Source organism: Leopardus geoffroyi, chromosome A3 (genome assembly GCF_018350155.1).
Source record: "Leopardus geoffroyi isolate Oge1 chromosome A3, O.geoffroyi_Oge1_pat1.0, whole genome shotgun sequence".
Taxonomy (NCBI): Eukaryota; Metazoa; Chordata; class Mammalia; order Carnivora; family Felidae; genus Leopardus; species Leopardus geoffroyi.
The window spans coordinates 80,904,570-80,921,652 of NC_059336.1; the positions used below are offsets into that span (position 1 = coordinate 80,904,570).

Sequence of the window (17,083 nt, forward strand, 5' to 3'; positions counted from 1 at the left end):
CTTTAAATTAATCAGAAGCTACATTGTAGTCTGTTCAAGTCAAAGTCAGTGTATCTAGCTAGCTGTGACTGGTGTTATAGGTGAGTAATCCTTTCTTAAAATGCATAACAGGTAACACATAGACTTACATGCAGGTTTTTAAAACATGACATTACATCTAGGTGAAGCTATTAAAAGGGAATTTAAAAAATTTTTAAATTTAGCCATGAACATACAAATGTAAATCTTGATCAGTTTTAAAGGTATTATTAAATTTTTCTTTAAATCATCAAAATAGTTTACTTAACTTCCCAAGTCAGCATTCAAATATGTGTGTGTGTGTATAAATATACTCCCATGAGAAACCAAATGCCAAGTAAAAGTAGTCTTGCTAGTATAAAATGTACTCACTGCACATAGCTATTTCCTCTACAGTTGACTAATATTTTGTAGATAGATACTAATGTAGCAATGACAAATTTAATATGAGAAATCCTTAAATTTATGCTGCAACATTTTAAATTCTAATGTCAGTTAAATTTGTGAAATGGTGAAAATAACCTAAATATTCATAACTAAAAAATGTTTTTGTTATTGTTACAGAAATGTCATTATTGAACTAGGAAAAAGTTAAGATTTTTAAAAATTATTCAATACTTAAGTGGTTAAAAAAGAAAATTTTCTCTCATCCATAGTGTTAAAGCCTTATTTATCTTGATATTTCTAATTATTAATTAAAGCTTTAAAAGTGACTGGTCAAGTACAGAGAAAGAACAATTTAATTAAGAAAATTATAGGTCTGTTAAAATTTATTTTTTCTTGGTTTTAAAAATTTCTGTAATTTTCAATTTAATATATTTTTTAAGTGTATGGTGGAGGAAATTTATTTCCCAGTTGTAAAGCTCTTATCAAAATGTTTTGGAAGAATTATAAAGCTTATAATATGAATGATTTCTTGAGGTTGAAGGTAGAAAAATTAATATTCATCAAAACTGGTAATCTTAATAATTATAAAATTTAGTTACAAATCTTCTACAAATTTAGCAGATTTTTCTCTGAGTTAATATTTCTAGAACTACAGTTACCTGAAATTAGACTAGATGACCTTAAAGATCTTTCCAACTGGAGTGTCTATTAATTTTTCTGCTGTGTAGAGTAAGACTGATTAAGAACAGGAGTCAGATTAGAAAATTGTCTAGCGTTCCTGACCACAGTTGCATTTAAATCCAAAGGATAAATTGTGGTAGATATGGCTTTTCTTCAGTGTTGCTGTTTTGTTATTATTTTTGTTAATTCTCATATTCAGAAAAAACTTTCCATAGTAATAGTTTTACTCCTTCCCATGCTATAGAATATTTCACTTCTCTTTTTACAAGAACGCGTAATGTGACCAGTTATTTAATGTCCTTATTTGTGTAATTTTTGTATCAAATGTGGATAATTAATACATGGCATGTTTCATATGTATATATGTATGTATGTATTTGAGCTTATAAAGAAAGGAATAGTGATAGAATTGAATAAGCCATTCTAGCTTTTTGCTGCTATTCTAACCTTTATTGCATGATGATGCATCTAATTTTTAATTTGTAAATACAAGATAGAATTCCCTCTAGCACCATTTGCTTTCATAAAGCTGCTGAGCAGTTTGCTGTCTTGAATAAATTTTGCTTTGGAGGGGGTCGGGGGGATTTGAACCAGCACATTCTTGTGTGGTTTGTGAAGATTCACATGGTAACCAGCGGTGTGCATTGTTAGGTTTATCTGAATAAGCACCAGCCATGTGAGTTTTAACATGATTGCCCAGGGCAATGGAGAGAGAAGAGAGAAACCCGAAAGGATTGCACTCCTCTCTGTTTTTTTGGAAAGTGCATTTGCTGGGGGAGGGGGCTGCATGAGTCAGTGCAGTGGCCAGGGTTGGTTTTTTTTTTTTTTTTTTTTTTTTTTTTTTTTTTTTTTAAAGCTGGTGTCCTGTTTCCCTCTAGGTCCTCATTTGTTCTGCTATCTGCCTCATCATCGACTTCTTCTTTTCATTGTTTACCTTCCTAATGAGGGAGGCGGGGTAGACTGGGGGTTGATTGACAGCTACAAGCCCTTACAGTCTGGCCAGAGAGCAGTTGGCTTTGGTTTTAAAAGTGCTTTAAATGTTCGATTTGGTCCTGTTTTTATTAAACGAAACTGCTGCTCATCTTAAGGAAATTACCAGACCAGCGAAGATTAAGAAATATATTATGGGGTCCTAAAACCTTCAAAAACCCTGCCACTACCCATGGAAAGCGCACTGCCCATCGGATTTTCCAACCTTTAACGTGGGGTTTCAAAAAGAAGTATGTAATTTTTCCTTTGCAAAAGTGCTTTGATTTTAAACCACCCAGCAAACCTCTCCAAAAGAAAACTGGCTGTGATGCGATCGAGAGCTGCAGTGTAATATTGCAGAGCAAATTTATTTTTTACTTCAAAGAAAAATGCTAATTAGCCGATTCACTACTTTTAAAGTTATTGTGAAGCATATGGCGCCCAGTGTGAGATACATCCAACTGCTAAAATAGAGCGAAGAGGAAATTAGCGAAGAATGGGCTGTATGGGGTGAGCATGGGGGTGGGGGAAGAAGGATAGGTTCTCAAGCAGATTCTCCAGCCTTTTCAGAGTGATTTTTATCGCCCATCTCTGCTTCCCGCCCCCTCATTTATCCACTCCCCCCCCCCCCAACCCTCGGGCTGATCTCTTCTGGGCCTCCGGCTCTCCCTACCCCCTCTTTGGCAAAATCAGGTGCGCACCTCCGGCTGACAACCGGCTCACACCTGGCCTCTTTTGCAGGTTCCAGCCCAGCCGTAGCCATCTCCATCTGTGAGAAATATTTAGGAATTGGGGTTTTAGGGTGAAATCCTCTTCAGGACGGCCATTACCCCATAAAACACTAGTTAGTGGTTCTGTAACATGGTTTGCGGAGAGATACAGGGCAACTGGAAAAGGCGGGAAGGGAGGCGGGTTTGCCAAGGTCTTGCGGGTGGGTAACGAGGCTCCCGTCCTCTGCAGACTGGCAGAAAACCGAGGCCCAGAAGCGACGCGAGCAGCTCCTGCTGGATGAACTGGTGGCCTTGGTGAACAAGCGCGACGCGCTCGTCAGGGACCTGGACGCGCAGGAGAAGCAGTGAGTGGGCAGTGGGGTCGGGGGTCGAGTCTCTGCCGCCAGCCGAGGGGCCGAGAAGTTTGTGGAAAGTTCAGTCCAGAGGTCTCGACTGGGCCGGGGGCAGCGCCCCCCTCCCCGTGCTGGCCCCAGGATTCTTATTCCCGCTGGGGCTCAGATTGCGGGGTGAGAGGGGAGTGCAGCTCTGCCCTCCACGTAGAAAAATAAATGTATTTCCTGTTTGACTTCCAGGGCTGAAGAAGAAGATGAGCATTTGGAGCGAACTCTGGAGCAAAACAAAGGCAAGATGGCCAAGAAAGAAGAGAAATGTGTTCTTCAATAGCAGCCGGACCAGAATCTCCCAATATTTTAATCCTGGGTCCCCCGACCAGAAAATGTCAGATTCGTTGTTGATTTAAAACTTTTAACATTTTTTCGGGGCTGGATTGTACCTCTTTACCACCACCCCCACCCCTTTTCCTCCCTCCTTGCCAGATAATATACAAAACTCCAAAATAGCTTTGTTTAAGGATTTATGTGTGTGTGAGTTATCATTTTCTTGAAATCATGTGAAATAAATTTGCACAGATACCTTGTGAGTGATTGGTATTGAGAGTGTTCAAGAGGCTGTTCAAAAAAAAAAAAAAAAAAAAAACCTTTCTCTTATTATTTTCCCCTCAGTTTTTGATGGGAGGAAAATTTGGAACATTTTTGTTGTTGTTGTTGTTGTTGTTGTTGTTGTTGTGTTAATAGCATAAATGGTGGGGAGGGGGGTGGAAGTGGGGTAAGAAAAATGTCATGAATGATTTTTTTTCCAGTCCTGCCATATGTAACACTTGACTCTGTTACCTAAATTTTATAGTTAGATCATATTCAATCTACTTATTAAACTGTGTTCTATTTACCAGTGGGATTTTCTGCAGTTGTTTTGCATTTCACTGTAAGGATAATAGAGTTCCTGTCCTCTGCTTTCCTTAGAGGATGGCCCTTTAATGTAGCCTGAGACAAGTCCTGTGATTTGAAGGTGAGCTGTGAGGATGGGGCTAATTGACATGCATCAGTTTACAAAGACGGTCTTATCATCTGAGAATGCGCCATCTTTTGCTCTGGATAATTATTTATTACATCTAGCTTGGTTCCTACATTTTGTTGGGTCTCAACATTGGCTCAAGAATGCTGTTAATATTTATTCTGTATTGATAAAAGTCTGTCTTGCCACTATGAGTAAGTCCCCCAATTAATATTTTCTTCTCTAGCATAGCACTGTCATTTTTTGTGTGAAAATGGTTATCTGTTTATTTATTACAATACTGAGTCATATATAAATTTTCAATAAAAGCAGAAACTTTCTTACCTTAACCACTGCTGATACTTCCTTGCAATGAAAACTTGACACTGGTTTGAGAAGTTCCTGTATCCATAGGACTTCATGTGGGAGAAAATGGTCCTCTTGAATGCAGAGCAGGTACTAGGCTGTATTTGGAGCTGACTAAGTTTATACGATCCCAAAGGGGCCCTGCTGACACACAAATGCGAACTGAAATACAATTAGTCATATTTTTCTTAAGCAGTGTAAACTATTCTCTTTTGTCAAGAAGGGTCATCTCTGTTAAAGATTTAAGGAAATTTGTGATTCCACGGCACTGAAAAAAATGCTAATAATATCTTGACGAATTTTCCACGTTATTTTCAATTGTTAATAAGGTTGCGCTCATTAGGAAAAATTATGACTTCTGATAACCTGCAAATCTGTAGGTGCTGAAGTGAAAGAAAGAAAGGTTATTGTCGGCAGGGAGGATACATGCGTGCAGGTGTGTGTATGAGATGAGGGAAAGGGAACTTTTAACAAGAAGTTCTAGGCTACAGAAAAAAACTGGCGATTTTATGGTAGTTCCCATCACTCCTCTAAGAGGTGTCCGAAACAAAGCAGGCTCGTTCAACAAGTCTAGAGACAGAGAAAACAGTCCTCTAGCATTTATACTTTAGCCTAGATCACACATACATATATGTAAATATACACACAAATCTTCACACACACACACACACACAAATCGCGTTCGAAAAGTAGACAGCCGCCTTCAACTGGCCAGTCTTTCAAAATGATAAAACTTCCTACGGTAGAATTTTTTCCTGACAAGGATTGAAGTTATTGAAAAGTTATCAGAACTAAATGAAATTGAGTTTTTGTCCTCTTTATTCAAGTAAGAGAGCGGAGCTAGCTGCCGCTCTCTGGGGGAAGCTCTCAGAACCCTACTCTAACCCCTGGGAAGCAGGCAGATGAAATCGCCAGCCCCAAGCAGCCTGGGGCTTGGGCGGCATCACCGTCCCATTTACGCTAGATTCGGGGAAGCTTCCCTCCCGAGGAGACTCGCGGAGAGGCGGCTCCCCCACGCCGCTTCCGACCTGTCAAGCGACAAACCTTCCCCAGCCCCACATTTGCTGTCCCTCCTGCCCCAGTCCCGAGCCTCGCGGGGTTTCCATTTGGGCTGCTGTGTGGCGCCCGCACGCCCCGCAGCGGCGGCGGAGCGCGGACCCCTGGGACTAGTGGGGTCAGGCCCGGGGCGAAGGCGCCGCGTCCCGATTTCGTCGCGTTGTGCCCAGAGGTTGCCCGCCGAGCGCAGGCGCAAGCCCAGCGTGTCGAGAGGCCCGGAACCAGAAAGCCCGCGCTGCGGGAAAAGAAGCTATGGGCCCGGGGGTCGCTGGGGAGGAGGAGCATTGGCAGCAGGCTGGCTGGGGCACAGCCCGCAGGCCGATGCAGAACTTCCGCCCCTGGCCGGGATCCCACGACCCTGGAGCCAAAACCCCTCCCACTGTCCCAAGTGTCCCCCAGAGTCTGGCCCGGCCTCGAGGTCACCTGGGTGCTGGATCCGGGTCCCAGGGCCCAACTCCCACTCCCCCTCCACGGCCCGGGGGCCTCGAGCTGGGTGGACGTGCTCTCCCTCCGGGATGCCCCCCTCTTCTCCTCCCCGCCCTGCGGCCATTGCTGGAACGGTCGCGGCTTCTGGCCCAGCGTCTCCCACCTGGACATTTGCCTAGCGACGGCCGCCTCAGTCCTCCACGCCGCGTACCAGAAACTTTCATCTCAGTCTGTCTCCCTCTCAGCACTCCTCCCTCTCCCTCTCTTTCTTTTCTTAATCCCGGGGTTTTATGGGTTGAGCATTAAGAAAATTCGCCTGCAATTCGGGATTAGATAAATACTCTCATTAGGGGGGTGGGGGGACTGTGCTACTTGATACCTCCCAACTTCCCCGAGACCGTGGCAGCATCTGGAAGCGAGAGCGCCGGACTCCCGCGTGGCGGGCCCTGGGGACTGCCTGAGCACATTCCAGCGCGCACAGCAGCCCCACCTCTCCGCGCCGGACCTCGGCCCCGCGCTGCAGCTGCAGGCGAAACAGGGCGCGGAGGAAGCAGGAGTGCGAGAGGTTGCGGGGCTGGGACACGGACGTGCACCCCGGCACCGGACGGCTATACCCAGGCACAGAGCGCGCAGGCCTGGGCTAGGGCAGCGCCGGGCTGAGGACACAGACGCTTTCGCCGCGCACTCCAGGTCTCCCGCATAGCCTTCCCTCACAAACTAGTGCCCTCCTGCCCGCGCCTTTCCCCAGAACTGAAGGCGCGGGTGTATTTCATTTCTTTCTTTAAGCCTTTGCACCATCGCAGGGGCTCTGAGCCGCGGGCCTCGCGGGCTACTACCCGCGGGGGCCTGCGAGAGCCTAAGTTGTGTCCCCGCCCGGGTCAGCGCTGCGCTCTGAGCAGTTTCTTTCCCGTTAAAGCTTTTTCTTTCTCATGTTTTTCCTTTTCTCTCGTTCTTTTATTGTTCTCTCTCTCTCTCTCTCTCTCTCTCCTTCTTTCCCTTTTGTGAATGGGCTGCGGTGTCTTTGTTCTGGAGAGAAGCGCCCGTGTCGCTGACTTTTGTGAACCAGAGAAGGATCTTGTAAAACCTCCTTTTCTCCTTCATACTCCTCCACTCCCACCCCTCCTCCTTTGCCCCTTTGATTAGATGTTCCCTCATCGTCCAAAAAAAAAAAAAAAATGTAATTTCGTTGGTCTGGCGGCCACTTTCTTTGAACATTAGCTCGCTTTCAGCTCCAACTTCAATTAGAAGGAGTTGATTTTGAGAGATCAACAAAAGAACCGACCAAAGCCTTATTAAAGGTCCTAAGAAGATCTCCCGGGTCCTTTGAGAAGCAGTTAAGGAAACAGTGTGCCCTCCATCATATTCTGTTACCGTATTTTATTCGGACTCCAAAGGAAAGTGTCGCTTGGGGGAGGGGGAAGCACTTTGATGAGCGGCGGCCGCGGCCCCTTTTCACTCAGCGGGCTCCCCCTTCCTTCTCCTCCTCCTCCTCCTCCTCCTCCTCCTCCTCCTCCTCCTTCTCCTCCTCCTCCTCACCCAGAGCCCAGTCCGCTCTCGGTGCCCGACCTCGCGGCCCCGGCAGCGCTGGCGCTCCCCACCGCGACGCGCCTGGTGGCTCCTTGACTCGCCCTTACACTTACTCCTGTTCAAACTTTTCACTCCGCCTGTTGGGATGGAGGGGAGGGGGGATTAGGAAAAGGAGTAGGAATTCCTCGAAAGGGAGTAAAGTGGCGCCTAATATTCAGAAGGAGGTGCCACTTACATGAATTGCCTTGCTCAGGGTTGGGGCGAAAACATATTTTGGGCGCTTTGAAAAGTCCACACAGGCACACGGGTTTGAGAAGTTTGTTCGGCCGGGAAACGGGCTTCGCCAGTACGAACAATCCGGGGAAACCCCAGAAGGTTCCTTCAGCGGTATGTGAGACAGAAATTGAGGGCAGGGGTCTGTGGCCACGTTTTCCACCAGACTGTCCCTGGTAGAAGGAGATCGGGAAGAAGACAGAGAATGAGTATGAAAGAGAAAGTTTCCTTCCTATCAGAATCTTTCGATTCAGAAGCAGTGTGTGTGTAAGGGGTAGCAGACGCTGGCTTCCAACATTTCTGAAGAAGCGTCTAAGATTTGCAAACACCCTTCGTGGGGACTGTGAACCCCAGGAGACACCGAGGAGTAGGTAAGTGGCGGAGCCTCCCCTGCGGGTGCCGTTCCGGGCGCGGGAATCCCGAGGCGCCGAGGCGGGATCTGCGCACCTAGAGCTGCTCCTGCGCTCGGCAAAGTAGCCTGTGCCAGCACGAGCCGCCCGCGGCGTCGGTCTGCAGGTGGCGGCGCGGTGAAAGAAGACGCTGGGGCCCGCGGCGCCGCGAGAGGGGCCGGGGGCCCCCTCCACTCCAGCCCGCGGCTCCGGAATCCTCGAGCCCACAGCCGGGCCGCCGAGCCGGGTGGCGCGCGGGAGAGAGAGAGGGAACCGGTTCTCCAGCACCTCGCCTCCTCTCTGCCACTCCCTGCCGGGCGCCGAAAGGGCGAGGGAAGGGCGGGGACCCCGGGGCGGCCTCAGGACCGGCGTCCCTCTCTGTGGACGGGGCTCTGGCGCAGCGTTCGCTGTCTTCGCCTCGCTCTGCGCGGCGTTTGCCAGCCAAGCCCTGGAGTTAGCGCGCCACCGGGGCGGGGCGGGCGGGCGGTGAGGGCGGGGTGCAGGGGGCGGAGGAGGGCGGGGGCGCACGGAGGTAACCCCCGGCTCGTGCTGCCATTGCCCGGCTCCCTGTCACTCAGCCCGCGCGGGGCCGGGGATTGGCAGCATAGCCCCGTTACGCACTCACCTCGCGTTCACATACCCGGGGAGGGCAGTAGAAAGGTGATCAATCTTCATCAGGCTACATTTCCAATCACCTAAACAACCCGGCAAGACAAGCCACTCCGACAAGGTAAATCGCTCGATTTATTTAGTTTGCAAAGTGCCTCTGCAGGACTTCCCCAGCCCCCACCGCCTCCACGTTGTACCGGGAGTGCAACTGCAACCGCGAGCCACCTCCCAACTCTGCCCCTTTCACCCCCACCCTACCCCTTGCGGCCCCTCGGCGCGGTCCCGGGCGAGGTAGTGTCTCGGGAACGCGTAGGGCTTTGCCAACAAAGTGTCTGTGCAATAAAGTGAAACCTGGAGGGACACGCACAAAGCCACTGGAAAGAAAGAGAAGGAAGGAGGGAAGTTGGGAAAGAAAGAAATCCAGGGATCCTAGACCAGCCGCTCGGCCCGGCGAGTAATTCCTGTGCCGCTCTGTTTTGCAGGTTGGCTGCCCCGCGCGGGTCTGTGTGAGGGCGCGAGGTAGATGGTGAGCGGCCCCGGCAGCTGAGGGCAGGTAAGGAGAAAGCCGTGGGGCCGCCCTAGACTCCGGGAGCTCGTCGGTTGTTCTTACCTCCCCTTCCTCAAACGGGCCCCCGCTTCCTGGGTCCCCGGCAGGTGGGCGGGGCTGGGGAGCGGCCTCGCTCCCCTCTTGGTGTGCGGACGACCCGAGATCTCTGCGTTGGCCCCGCGCCCCCTCCCCCGCCTCCTCCGAAGTAACCAAGTGCTAAGTTTGAAGAAAGTCTTTGAAAACTCACGCTGCAGCCCAGCAGAGACGCCGCGTTTTGACGTCCCATTCTCTTTGGGCCCTGGAGCCCTGGCTGTTTCCCTCTCTTACCCTTCCCTGCAAACTGTGTTCCCCCAGCCCAGACCGTGGGTCCTGATGGATAGGAGTAGGGTGGCTTCTTTAGCTCTTACTGCTCTCCCTGAACTCCTAGCCCGGGGCCCAGGCCTGCTTTGGATTCCCGCGACGCGGGGTGAAGCGACAGGTACCCCGGGGGGCCCCGGTCCCACTCCCCCAGCTCTATTTCCTACCCTCTGAGAATAGCGCCTCTGGTTGGAGGCAACCGGGGAAGCGAGGCTTAGACTTTCCAGTGCGGGTCAGCGCGAGCTCTGCCGCCGAGGCCTACTTGTCTCAATCGGGTTATGGGGCCGCGGGTTCATCTAGTAGGATAGGAAGGGAGTACACGAGAAAGCTGCACTGAGGCCTCCCAAATCCGTGAGACCTTTTGGGGAGCTCGGCGGGTCACCTTTCAGCCTCCGCCGGGACGACATTGTCCGCAGCCAGGACCGGGCAGAAAGAAGGACCCGCTCGCATTCGCAAAGAAGGGCCTGTGGCGGTGGCCAGGCGCCCCTGACCTCCCGCCGCGTCTTAGAGCCGCCACCTCTACAGTGGCCCCTTCTGCGTCTTCTGGCCGCCTCTGCGGGCCCTGGGCCTGTAACTGCGGTTAAGGTGTGGTGGGATTCCCGGTGAGCAATCTTTCAAAGTCTGGGCACAGAGAGGTTAACTAGAGGGGTGGCTGTGGGCTCTGGGGCCGGGACCCAGTGGCAGAGACCTTTGAAGGAATGTATTCCTCTAAGTGGGTAATGCATCTCAGAGAGGCCCAGGCGATGCAAGCTCCCCGAAGTGCCTCACCTTGGCTCTCTGGAGCCTCTACTTTTTGGTCCCGCTTTCAAAAAGGTTTGAAACAAAAGGAAACAACCCCTTATGCCCTGGGCAGCCTGCCTCACTGGCGCGGAGTAAACGTTTGCTTTTGCAGTATTGAGGCCTGCTCCTACCGGACCAGAATTTTGCCTAGACTTGGGACCTTGTACACTCCGCCTTTCAGGCTCCGACCTTTCCAGCTTAGCCCTGCTTTTAACCTCTCCTAACTCTTAGTGACGTCCTAGGAGTGTCTTTTACCCTTCCAAGTGCGAAAAGAGTAGATGATGATCCAGAAAAGCTTACTTTTTTCAAAGAAGCTGTGGTTTTTAGACTAAGGCCTTATAGAGCCGAGTTGACCGCCTCCCGAAGTTCCGTAGCCTCCCCATTCCGTGGCTCCTTGCCTCAGACAAGACAAGGAAGCCGAGATGGCTCCCAATCACTGTTTACATGTGTCTCCTGTCTCCATAGGCCGGGCCCCCAGGCGCCAAAGAGCTTGAAGGACTGCGCAGTGGGAGCCCCGCACTGCGCCAGGCCCCGGCCCCCTGGATCCGTCGGGGCGCCTCCACCCAGCTGTTAGCATGATGTCTTACCTCAAACAACCCCCATACGGCATGAACGGGCTGGGCCTGGCCGGGCCAGCCATGGACCTCCTGCATCCTTCCGTGGGCTACCCCGGTGAGCACCGGTACCCGCCCCCAGCCCCTGCAAATCTTGGGGATCCCCAGACTCTGAGTTTGAGCACACATTTTTGTCGCTGAGCAGGCCCAGGGAGCCGGTTGGCTAGTATGCCTACAATGCACCACAGGCTGCAGGCTCACAGGGCAGTCACCGCTGGGTGAACTGGGCCTGGGCAGTGAAGTAGTGTAATGTGTGCTTTCCCAGCCTGGCCACACGGACAACCTGTTTCCTGTTGTGGTCCCACCACCAGCACAGGGAGCATTTACCTCGGGCAGTTTCCCATGGGCGGCCTTTTTTTTTTTTTTTTTTTTTGGTGTGTGTGTGTGTGTGTGTGTGTGTGTGTGTGTGTGTGTGTTACTATGTGTATCTATTCCTTCCCCCCCCCCTGCCCCCCCCTCCCCGCCAATATTGAGTGAGGATTCTGGACACTCTCTAGGCCCTAACAGGAAGAGCCAAGATTTTCTCATGAGAAATGACTGGCAGAGATGAGGAAGAGGGGTTCTTTCTCCCTAATTAAATAAATTGTCCTCTACATGGGTCGTTTGCACCAACTTTTGCACTGAGGATGTGGAGAGCCTGAGCAGAATCCTGGCTTTTTGTTTTCCGGCGGCGTTTCTGAGCACCCCTTCACCATCCTCCAGCCAGGGGGTGTGTTGGGGGCAAGGGGGCGAAAACAGGGAGATTATATAACTTATTTTCCTTTCCTAACCTCTGAGAAGTAGGGAAGGGCGCAACTCTAAAGTCTTGAAGACCCACTGGTTCTCAGTCGCACGCATGTACTTTCTCCCACCTGTGGCCTCTCAGGCTCGCCTCCCGGGGGAGTTTTTCTTTCGCTTGGAGCTCTGCTCTCTTTTGCAACGGCCTCGCACAGGGCCTGCCTGAGGCCTATCTGCGTCCTCTAGCGTGGGTCCGCGTGGCCACCGCTGACCCGAGGCGCCCCCGCGTGTTCCCTCAGCCACCCCGCGGAAGCAGCGGCGGGAACGCACTACCTTTACACGCTCACAGCTGGACGTGCTCGAGGCGCTCTTCGCCAAGACTCGCTACCCTGACATCTTCATGCGCGAGGAGGTGGCGCTCAAGATCAACCTGCCGGAGTCCAGAGTTCAGGTGTGCGCGCCCAGGGCTCCTGGGTCAGGGTAGGGGCTCTGGGACTAGTTGGAGAGGGCCTGAGCAGGGTGGTCTGGTGTGGGGCGGGCTTACAGACTGGGCAATTCCTGTCAGACTCCCCCTAGCGCCCAGCCCGGGACTGGAAGAGGGGCAAAGTCAAAGGCACTAGCTTAGAGCACTGGATTCGACCCTTGGTCCCAGGGCGCCTTCGGTATTGAAAACCCTTTTTATGATTTTGGGAGGATAAGCAAGGTTTCCTAACGTAAAGTGCCCAGAGGGCCCGACACTTGCCCCTGCTTCTTCGGCCATTCCAGGATCTGGCAGTTTTCTTTGGGGTCTTGAATTGTGCCTTCGCACTTGCCTTGCATCCCGGGGATCCTGGAAATGGAAGAGTGGAGCTTGGCCAGAGCCTGGTGCCCTGTCGGAGTGCGCTCCCTGGGTGGCGCAGGTTTGATTAGATGTTTCCTTTGCCCAGAGAGGATGCCGAACACAAAACCCGGCTACCGGCTTTGCTGTTTCTGTTTTTGCGGTGAAAATACTGTTTGGATTATAACTCAGAACTCTCCTCAAGGGCCTTTTATCTCGCCTGCTTTCCCTCGAGGCTCGAGAAAGAACCAAGAATGTTGTGCCATGTACCAGGGCCCTCCAAGAGAAGTGAGAACTTTGTCCCATTTGGTTCCCCACTTGGAACCAAGAAGCCCAACGAAATTCTGCTCAGGCTTCCTTCCCTAGTCCCCCGAGTACTGCCTCTGTTCAGCCTCCCCGCCTTCCTCCTGCATCCCCTCAAATTCTCGCTTTGCCCAACGCTGGGCCTCCAGGGGACAACTGCCTCCCACCTCAGACTTGGTGGCTGTCCTGCGCTCTCCTTCGTGCCTCTCCGCAGTTTCCTCAGCTCTATTCATAGAAGACAGGGCCTCCAAACATACATGAGGCTGTTGGGAAGCAGCCAACAGCAGAGTTTAGACATGGCTGAACTTCTGGCTGGACAGACGCGAATGTTCCGCCCTAGGGCAGAGTGGCGCTGGGGGTGGGGAGGTGCACGTCCCTACTTTGCCAGAGGAGGATCTTTGATCTGAAGGTTGGGGGAGGGCGGAGGAGCTGGGAACGCAGGGGCAGGGGCTGGCCCGGTGGGAGATGAGGAGGGGTGGAGGCCGCCGTTGGAGAGGGATAAGAGATCCTATGCCGGGCGGTGGGTACAGGGGCCGGGGAGTAGCAGGCTCTACTCGCCCCCCTGACACCCTCTCCCTGACTCGGCCCGCTGCAGGTCTGGTTCAAGAACCGCCGTGCCAAATGCCGCCAGCAGCAGCAGAGCGGGAGCGGGACCAAGAGCCGCCCAGCCAAGAAGAAGTCGTCCCCGGTGCGGGAGAGCTCGGGCTCGGAAAGCAGCGGCCAGTTCACGCCTCCCGCTGTGTCCAGCTCCGCCTCGTCCTCCAGCTCAGGATCCAGCGCCTCCGCCAACCCAGCGGCGGCAGCGGCGGCAGGCCTGGGCGGGAACCCGGCGGTGGCAGTCCCGTCGTCGTTGAGTACGCCGGCTGCCTCATCCATCTGGAGTCCGGCCTCCATCTCGCCGGGCTCAGCGCCCGCGTCGGTGTCAGTGCCCGAGCCCTTGGCCGCGCCTAGCAACGCGTCGTGCATGCAGCGCTCGGTTGCTGCAGGCGCCGCCTCGGCTGCAGCCTCTTATCCCATGTCCTACGGCCAGGGCGGCAGCTACGGGCAGGGCTACCCCGCGCCCTCGTCTTCCTACTTTGGCGGCGTGGACTGCAGCTCCTATCTAGCGCCCATGCACTCGCACCACCACCCGCACCAGCTCAGCCCTATGGCACCTTCCTCCATGGCCGGCCACCATCACCACCATCCGCACGCGCACCATCCGTTGAGCCAGTCCTCAGGCCATCATCACCACCATCATCACCACCACCACCAGGGCTACGGCGGCTCAGGGCTCGCCTTCAACTCTGGCGACTGCTTGGATTACAAGGAGCCTGGCGCCGCCGCTGCTTCCTCGGCTTGGAAACTCAACTTCAATTCGCCCGACTGTCTGGACTATAAGGACCAAGCCTCATGGCGGTTCCAGGTCTTGTGAGCCCAGGAGTGGGAGGAAGAGGAGATGAAACGCAACTACCTGCGCCCTCCGTGGTCCCCGTCCTGTTGCTGCTGCTGCACCGCCCGCCTTTGCCTCGGCTTCTGCAGACCTGAATTTTCATGCCCCTGAAAGATGCCCTTTGCCTGCACTGCCGCCCTCATCTTTCTGCCACTTTGTTTGGGGGATGTGCAGACCCGCCCACCCCTTGGATGAGGGGACAGGTGTTTTGGCTTGCCCACAAGTTCTATATGGGGAGAGCTGTGTGCTCTCTTCCTCATCCCCTAACGAACTCCTAAGTCACTCTCCTCTGGTGTTTCTGGGCAGTTATTATGCACTTGCAGCCTTCGGAGGCTCTTGCTCTGACTCTCTGTTTGAACCGTACACTTTTATTTATTCTTTCTGGACACTGGAATCACTAACTGGCATGTGTCTGCCCACTGGAGTGCACCCACACTCTACCCCAAATCAAAACAACCACTAAGTGTTTCTCGCTTGCAGACTACCGCCCCTTCAGCAGCCCTCGGTCCCGCTCCCCGGCTGCAGGCCAGAGCTTTCCGGCGTTTTCTCCTCCCCAGCGGGATGCGCTGGGGCACGGCTGGAGGGAGGAGCGCGTCCCTAGCCTCTCGCGCACAGCCCCGCCCTGCGTAGAACTGGCTCAAGCTTCCGCCTCGGCGGGAATACTGTACATAGTCGGGTCCGTTCCAGGGACCATTTAAACTTTTTAGTTGCTGTTGGTTGAACTGAGCATATCTCGTCTTAGCGCCCAGGAAATAGAACTTTAAGATATATACAGCATATATATACATATATATACACACATATATATAAAACAAAAGCAAAAAATATTTTCCCTCTGTCCCCCTCCCTCTCTTCCTTAAACGATGGCGCTTTTATTTTTTCAGTTGTTGCAAAGCTGTCCTGCTCTCTCACACCTTCTCCCTCTGTGTATTTATTAAAGAGAACCTTTTGGTTCCAGGAAGCTGGGCGCGGAGGATAGAGAGGGTCCGAGAGTGTGAAGGAAACGACCAAGTCAGGGTACAGTGGGGGGGGGGGGGGGGCTAGGCTGGGCGGGGACGCAGGGCTGAGCCCTTCACCCGGTCGAAGCACAGAGTCGCAGTTCCGGTGTAGAGACCAATCACAAAACAAAACAAAACAAAACAAAACAAAAAACAAACAAAAATACGGCATTATGGAAAAACAAACAAGTCAACCCAGGCCCCCAACCCTAGTTCCAATTCCTCTGTCGGCTTCTCTCTTTTTAAACAACCCTGTTTCGTCTAGTGAGTTTTTAGTGCACCTTCATTCTCCGAAATCTGCGGAGAGCCCGCGCCTGTGTATCAATTTTGGCTTTGGCCTTTTCGTCCAGTAGGTGGGAAAGTAATTTGTAAATTTGATTTGTCCGATGTGAAGATCACAAATTACTTGTTGAAATGTAAGGCAGTCCCCCTCCTCCCCTTTTATCTACATTATTTCCCGAAAATAAATGCAAATTAATGAACGGCTTGTCAGTGTTGCTCTTCTGATTCCAGCCCCCAGGTCCTGGTCTCGGGGAGCCTAAAAAGGAGGGAAAAAAGTCCCGTGTTAATACCCTCGCGTGTTAACGACTTGTGGGAAGCAGAAGGCCAAATGATAGGGAGGGAGGACGTGGCGAAAGGAGTCTCCAGAGATGTTCTCTTAGGGAGTGTTCTCCCCTCCCAGTCAGGTCGGCCCCTTCCCGCGGGCGTTTTGACCCCGCATCCCCTCTCGCCATCCTGGACAGAGACAGGTGTCAGGACTCAATTCCCGAAGCAATTCCTTTCTCTTCAGAGGCAGGAACCTGGCACTGATTTCTTCACCCTAATTGCCTGCACCAGACAGAAGAGGGGGAGGGAAAGAGGGTCGGGAGGCGGGAAAGGATAGCTCTGTAATGCTTTCAGAGCTGAGCCAAAAGGAAAAGAAAACAAAACGACAAAAAACCGATCCGTGTCCTGCCTGTTGGCAGCAGACAACCTTCCTTTCTGCTGAGCTGTCCCGCGTGGCTTCACGGCGACTAGGGGATCCGAGTCATTCCTTCCATGTGCTAAGATGTCCCTCTAAACCCCCAGGCCCCTGCCATGAGTAGCCAAGTTATCTTTTGCGTATTGTGAAGTTTCTTTCCAACGCAAACATTAAGATCTAGGAAAGCCGACAAGGACGCGTTTCACTTTGGCAGGGGAAGAAGACTCCCCACTTGCAGCAGGGGGTCGGAAAGGACGGTTCCATCGTGTCCTGAGAGAAGACCAGGAAAGAGGTGGGGATGGGGTGGGATGATCCGTCCAGAAAACCCAGGGACCCGGAGCTGCCCAGATTCTGTTCGGCCCGAAACCTACTGGGTGTAAGGCCCAGAAGCTGCTCAACTTGCCCACGGACGGGAAGGAAATAAGGAAACAACGAAAAGTTTCCTGCGAAGTGACCAACACACCCTATTCTGTTTATTCCGTGTAAGACTTGAGAACACAACGCGAGGCCGGGTTTGGAGAACGAGCCCTCCCTCAGAGTCCCGCGCGGAGCAAGGTCTTAGGGCCGCGAGCTCCGGTTACAGAAGAGCCTCTTCGGCCGCGTCCTCCCTCTGGACTCCGTAGGCCCGGCTCGGGCGCACTGCGCCTCCCCACTCCAACAAACCCATTATCCCCGACTCAGCAGAGGCCCGCGGGAGGGCGCAGCCGCGGCCCGCCGGCGCCGCCCCCGGAGGAAGACCCCGAGCGCAGGGCCGGGCCGCGCCCGCGCGGGCTCCGCCTTGGGCAGCGCCTCCAGT

General features: G+C 52.6%; 3 protein-coding genes across 29 annotated transcripts in view; 2 read left to right on the top strand and 1 right to left on the bottom strand.

Annotated features, from left to right (window-relative positions):
- The window catches only part of EHBP1 (EH domain binding protein 1), a 361,935-nt gene extending 357,470 nt beyond the window's left edge, over positions 1-4,465 (top strand). For all 17 annotated transcript variants that reach the window (XM_045446193.1, XM_045446195.1, XM_045446206.1 and 14 more), the window contains 2 exons: positions 3,016-3,130; positions 3,359-4,465. In XM_045446193.1, the coding sequence (XP_045302149.1) occupies positions 3,016-3,130; positions 3,359-3,449 (206 nt within the window). In that variant the 3' untranslated portion in view covers positions 3,450-4,465. The remainder of the gene's footprint in view (positions 1-3,015; positions 3,131-3,358) is intronic.
- A 3,239-nt stretch (positions 4,466-7,704) lies between these two features.
- LOC123581383 (translation initiation factor IF-2-like) lies at positions 7,705-9,594 on the bottom strand. The gene is made up of 5 exons (XM_045447447.1): positions 9,388-9,594; positions 9,197-9,304; positions 9,020-9,112; positions 8,211-8,719; positions 7,705-7,936 (listed from the first exon to the last, which is right to left on the bottom strand). Exons 1-5 carry the CDS (start codon positions 9,592-9,594, stop codon positions 7,705-7,707), a joined length of 1,149 nt encoding a protein of 382 aa, XP_045303403.1.
- OTX1 (orthodenticle homeobox 1) lies at positions 7,936-15,808 on the top strand. 11 transcript variants are annotated; one of them, XM_045446208.1, is made up of 6 exons: positions 7,936-8,134; positions 8,731-8,882; positions 9,244-10,267; positions 10,911-11,117; positions 12,076-12,227; positions 13,492-15,808. In XM_045446208.1, the coding sequence occupies exons 4-6, from the start codon at positions 11,021-11,023 to the stop codon at positions 14,308-14,310; spliced, it is 1,068 nt and encodes a 355-aa protein (XP_045302164.1). In that variant the 5' UTR covers positions 7,936-8,134; positions 8,731-8,882; positions 9,244-10,267; positions 10,911-11,020; the 3' UTR covers positions 14,311-15,808. The 11 variants fall into 11 exon arrangements, with proteins under 11 accessions (XP_045302164.1, XP_045302171.1, XP_045302172.1 ...); XM_045446215.1 differs by lacking the exon at positions 8,731-8,882 and having other exon boundaries at positions 9,244-9,314; positions 9,966-10,267; XM_045446216.1 differs by lacking the exon at positions 8,731-8,882 and having other exon boundaries at positions 9,244-9,314; positions 9,969-10,267.
- Positions 15,809-17,083: the final 1,275 nt, after the last annotated feature.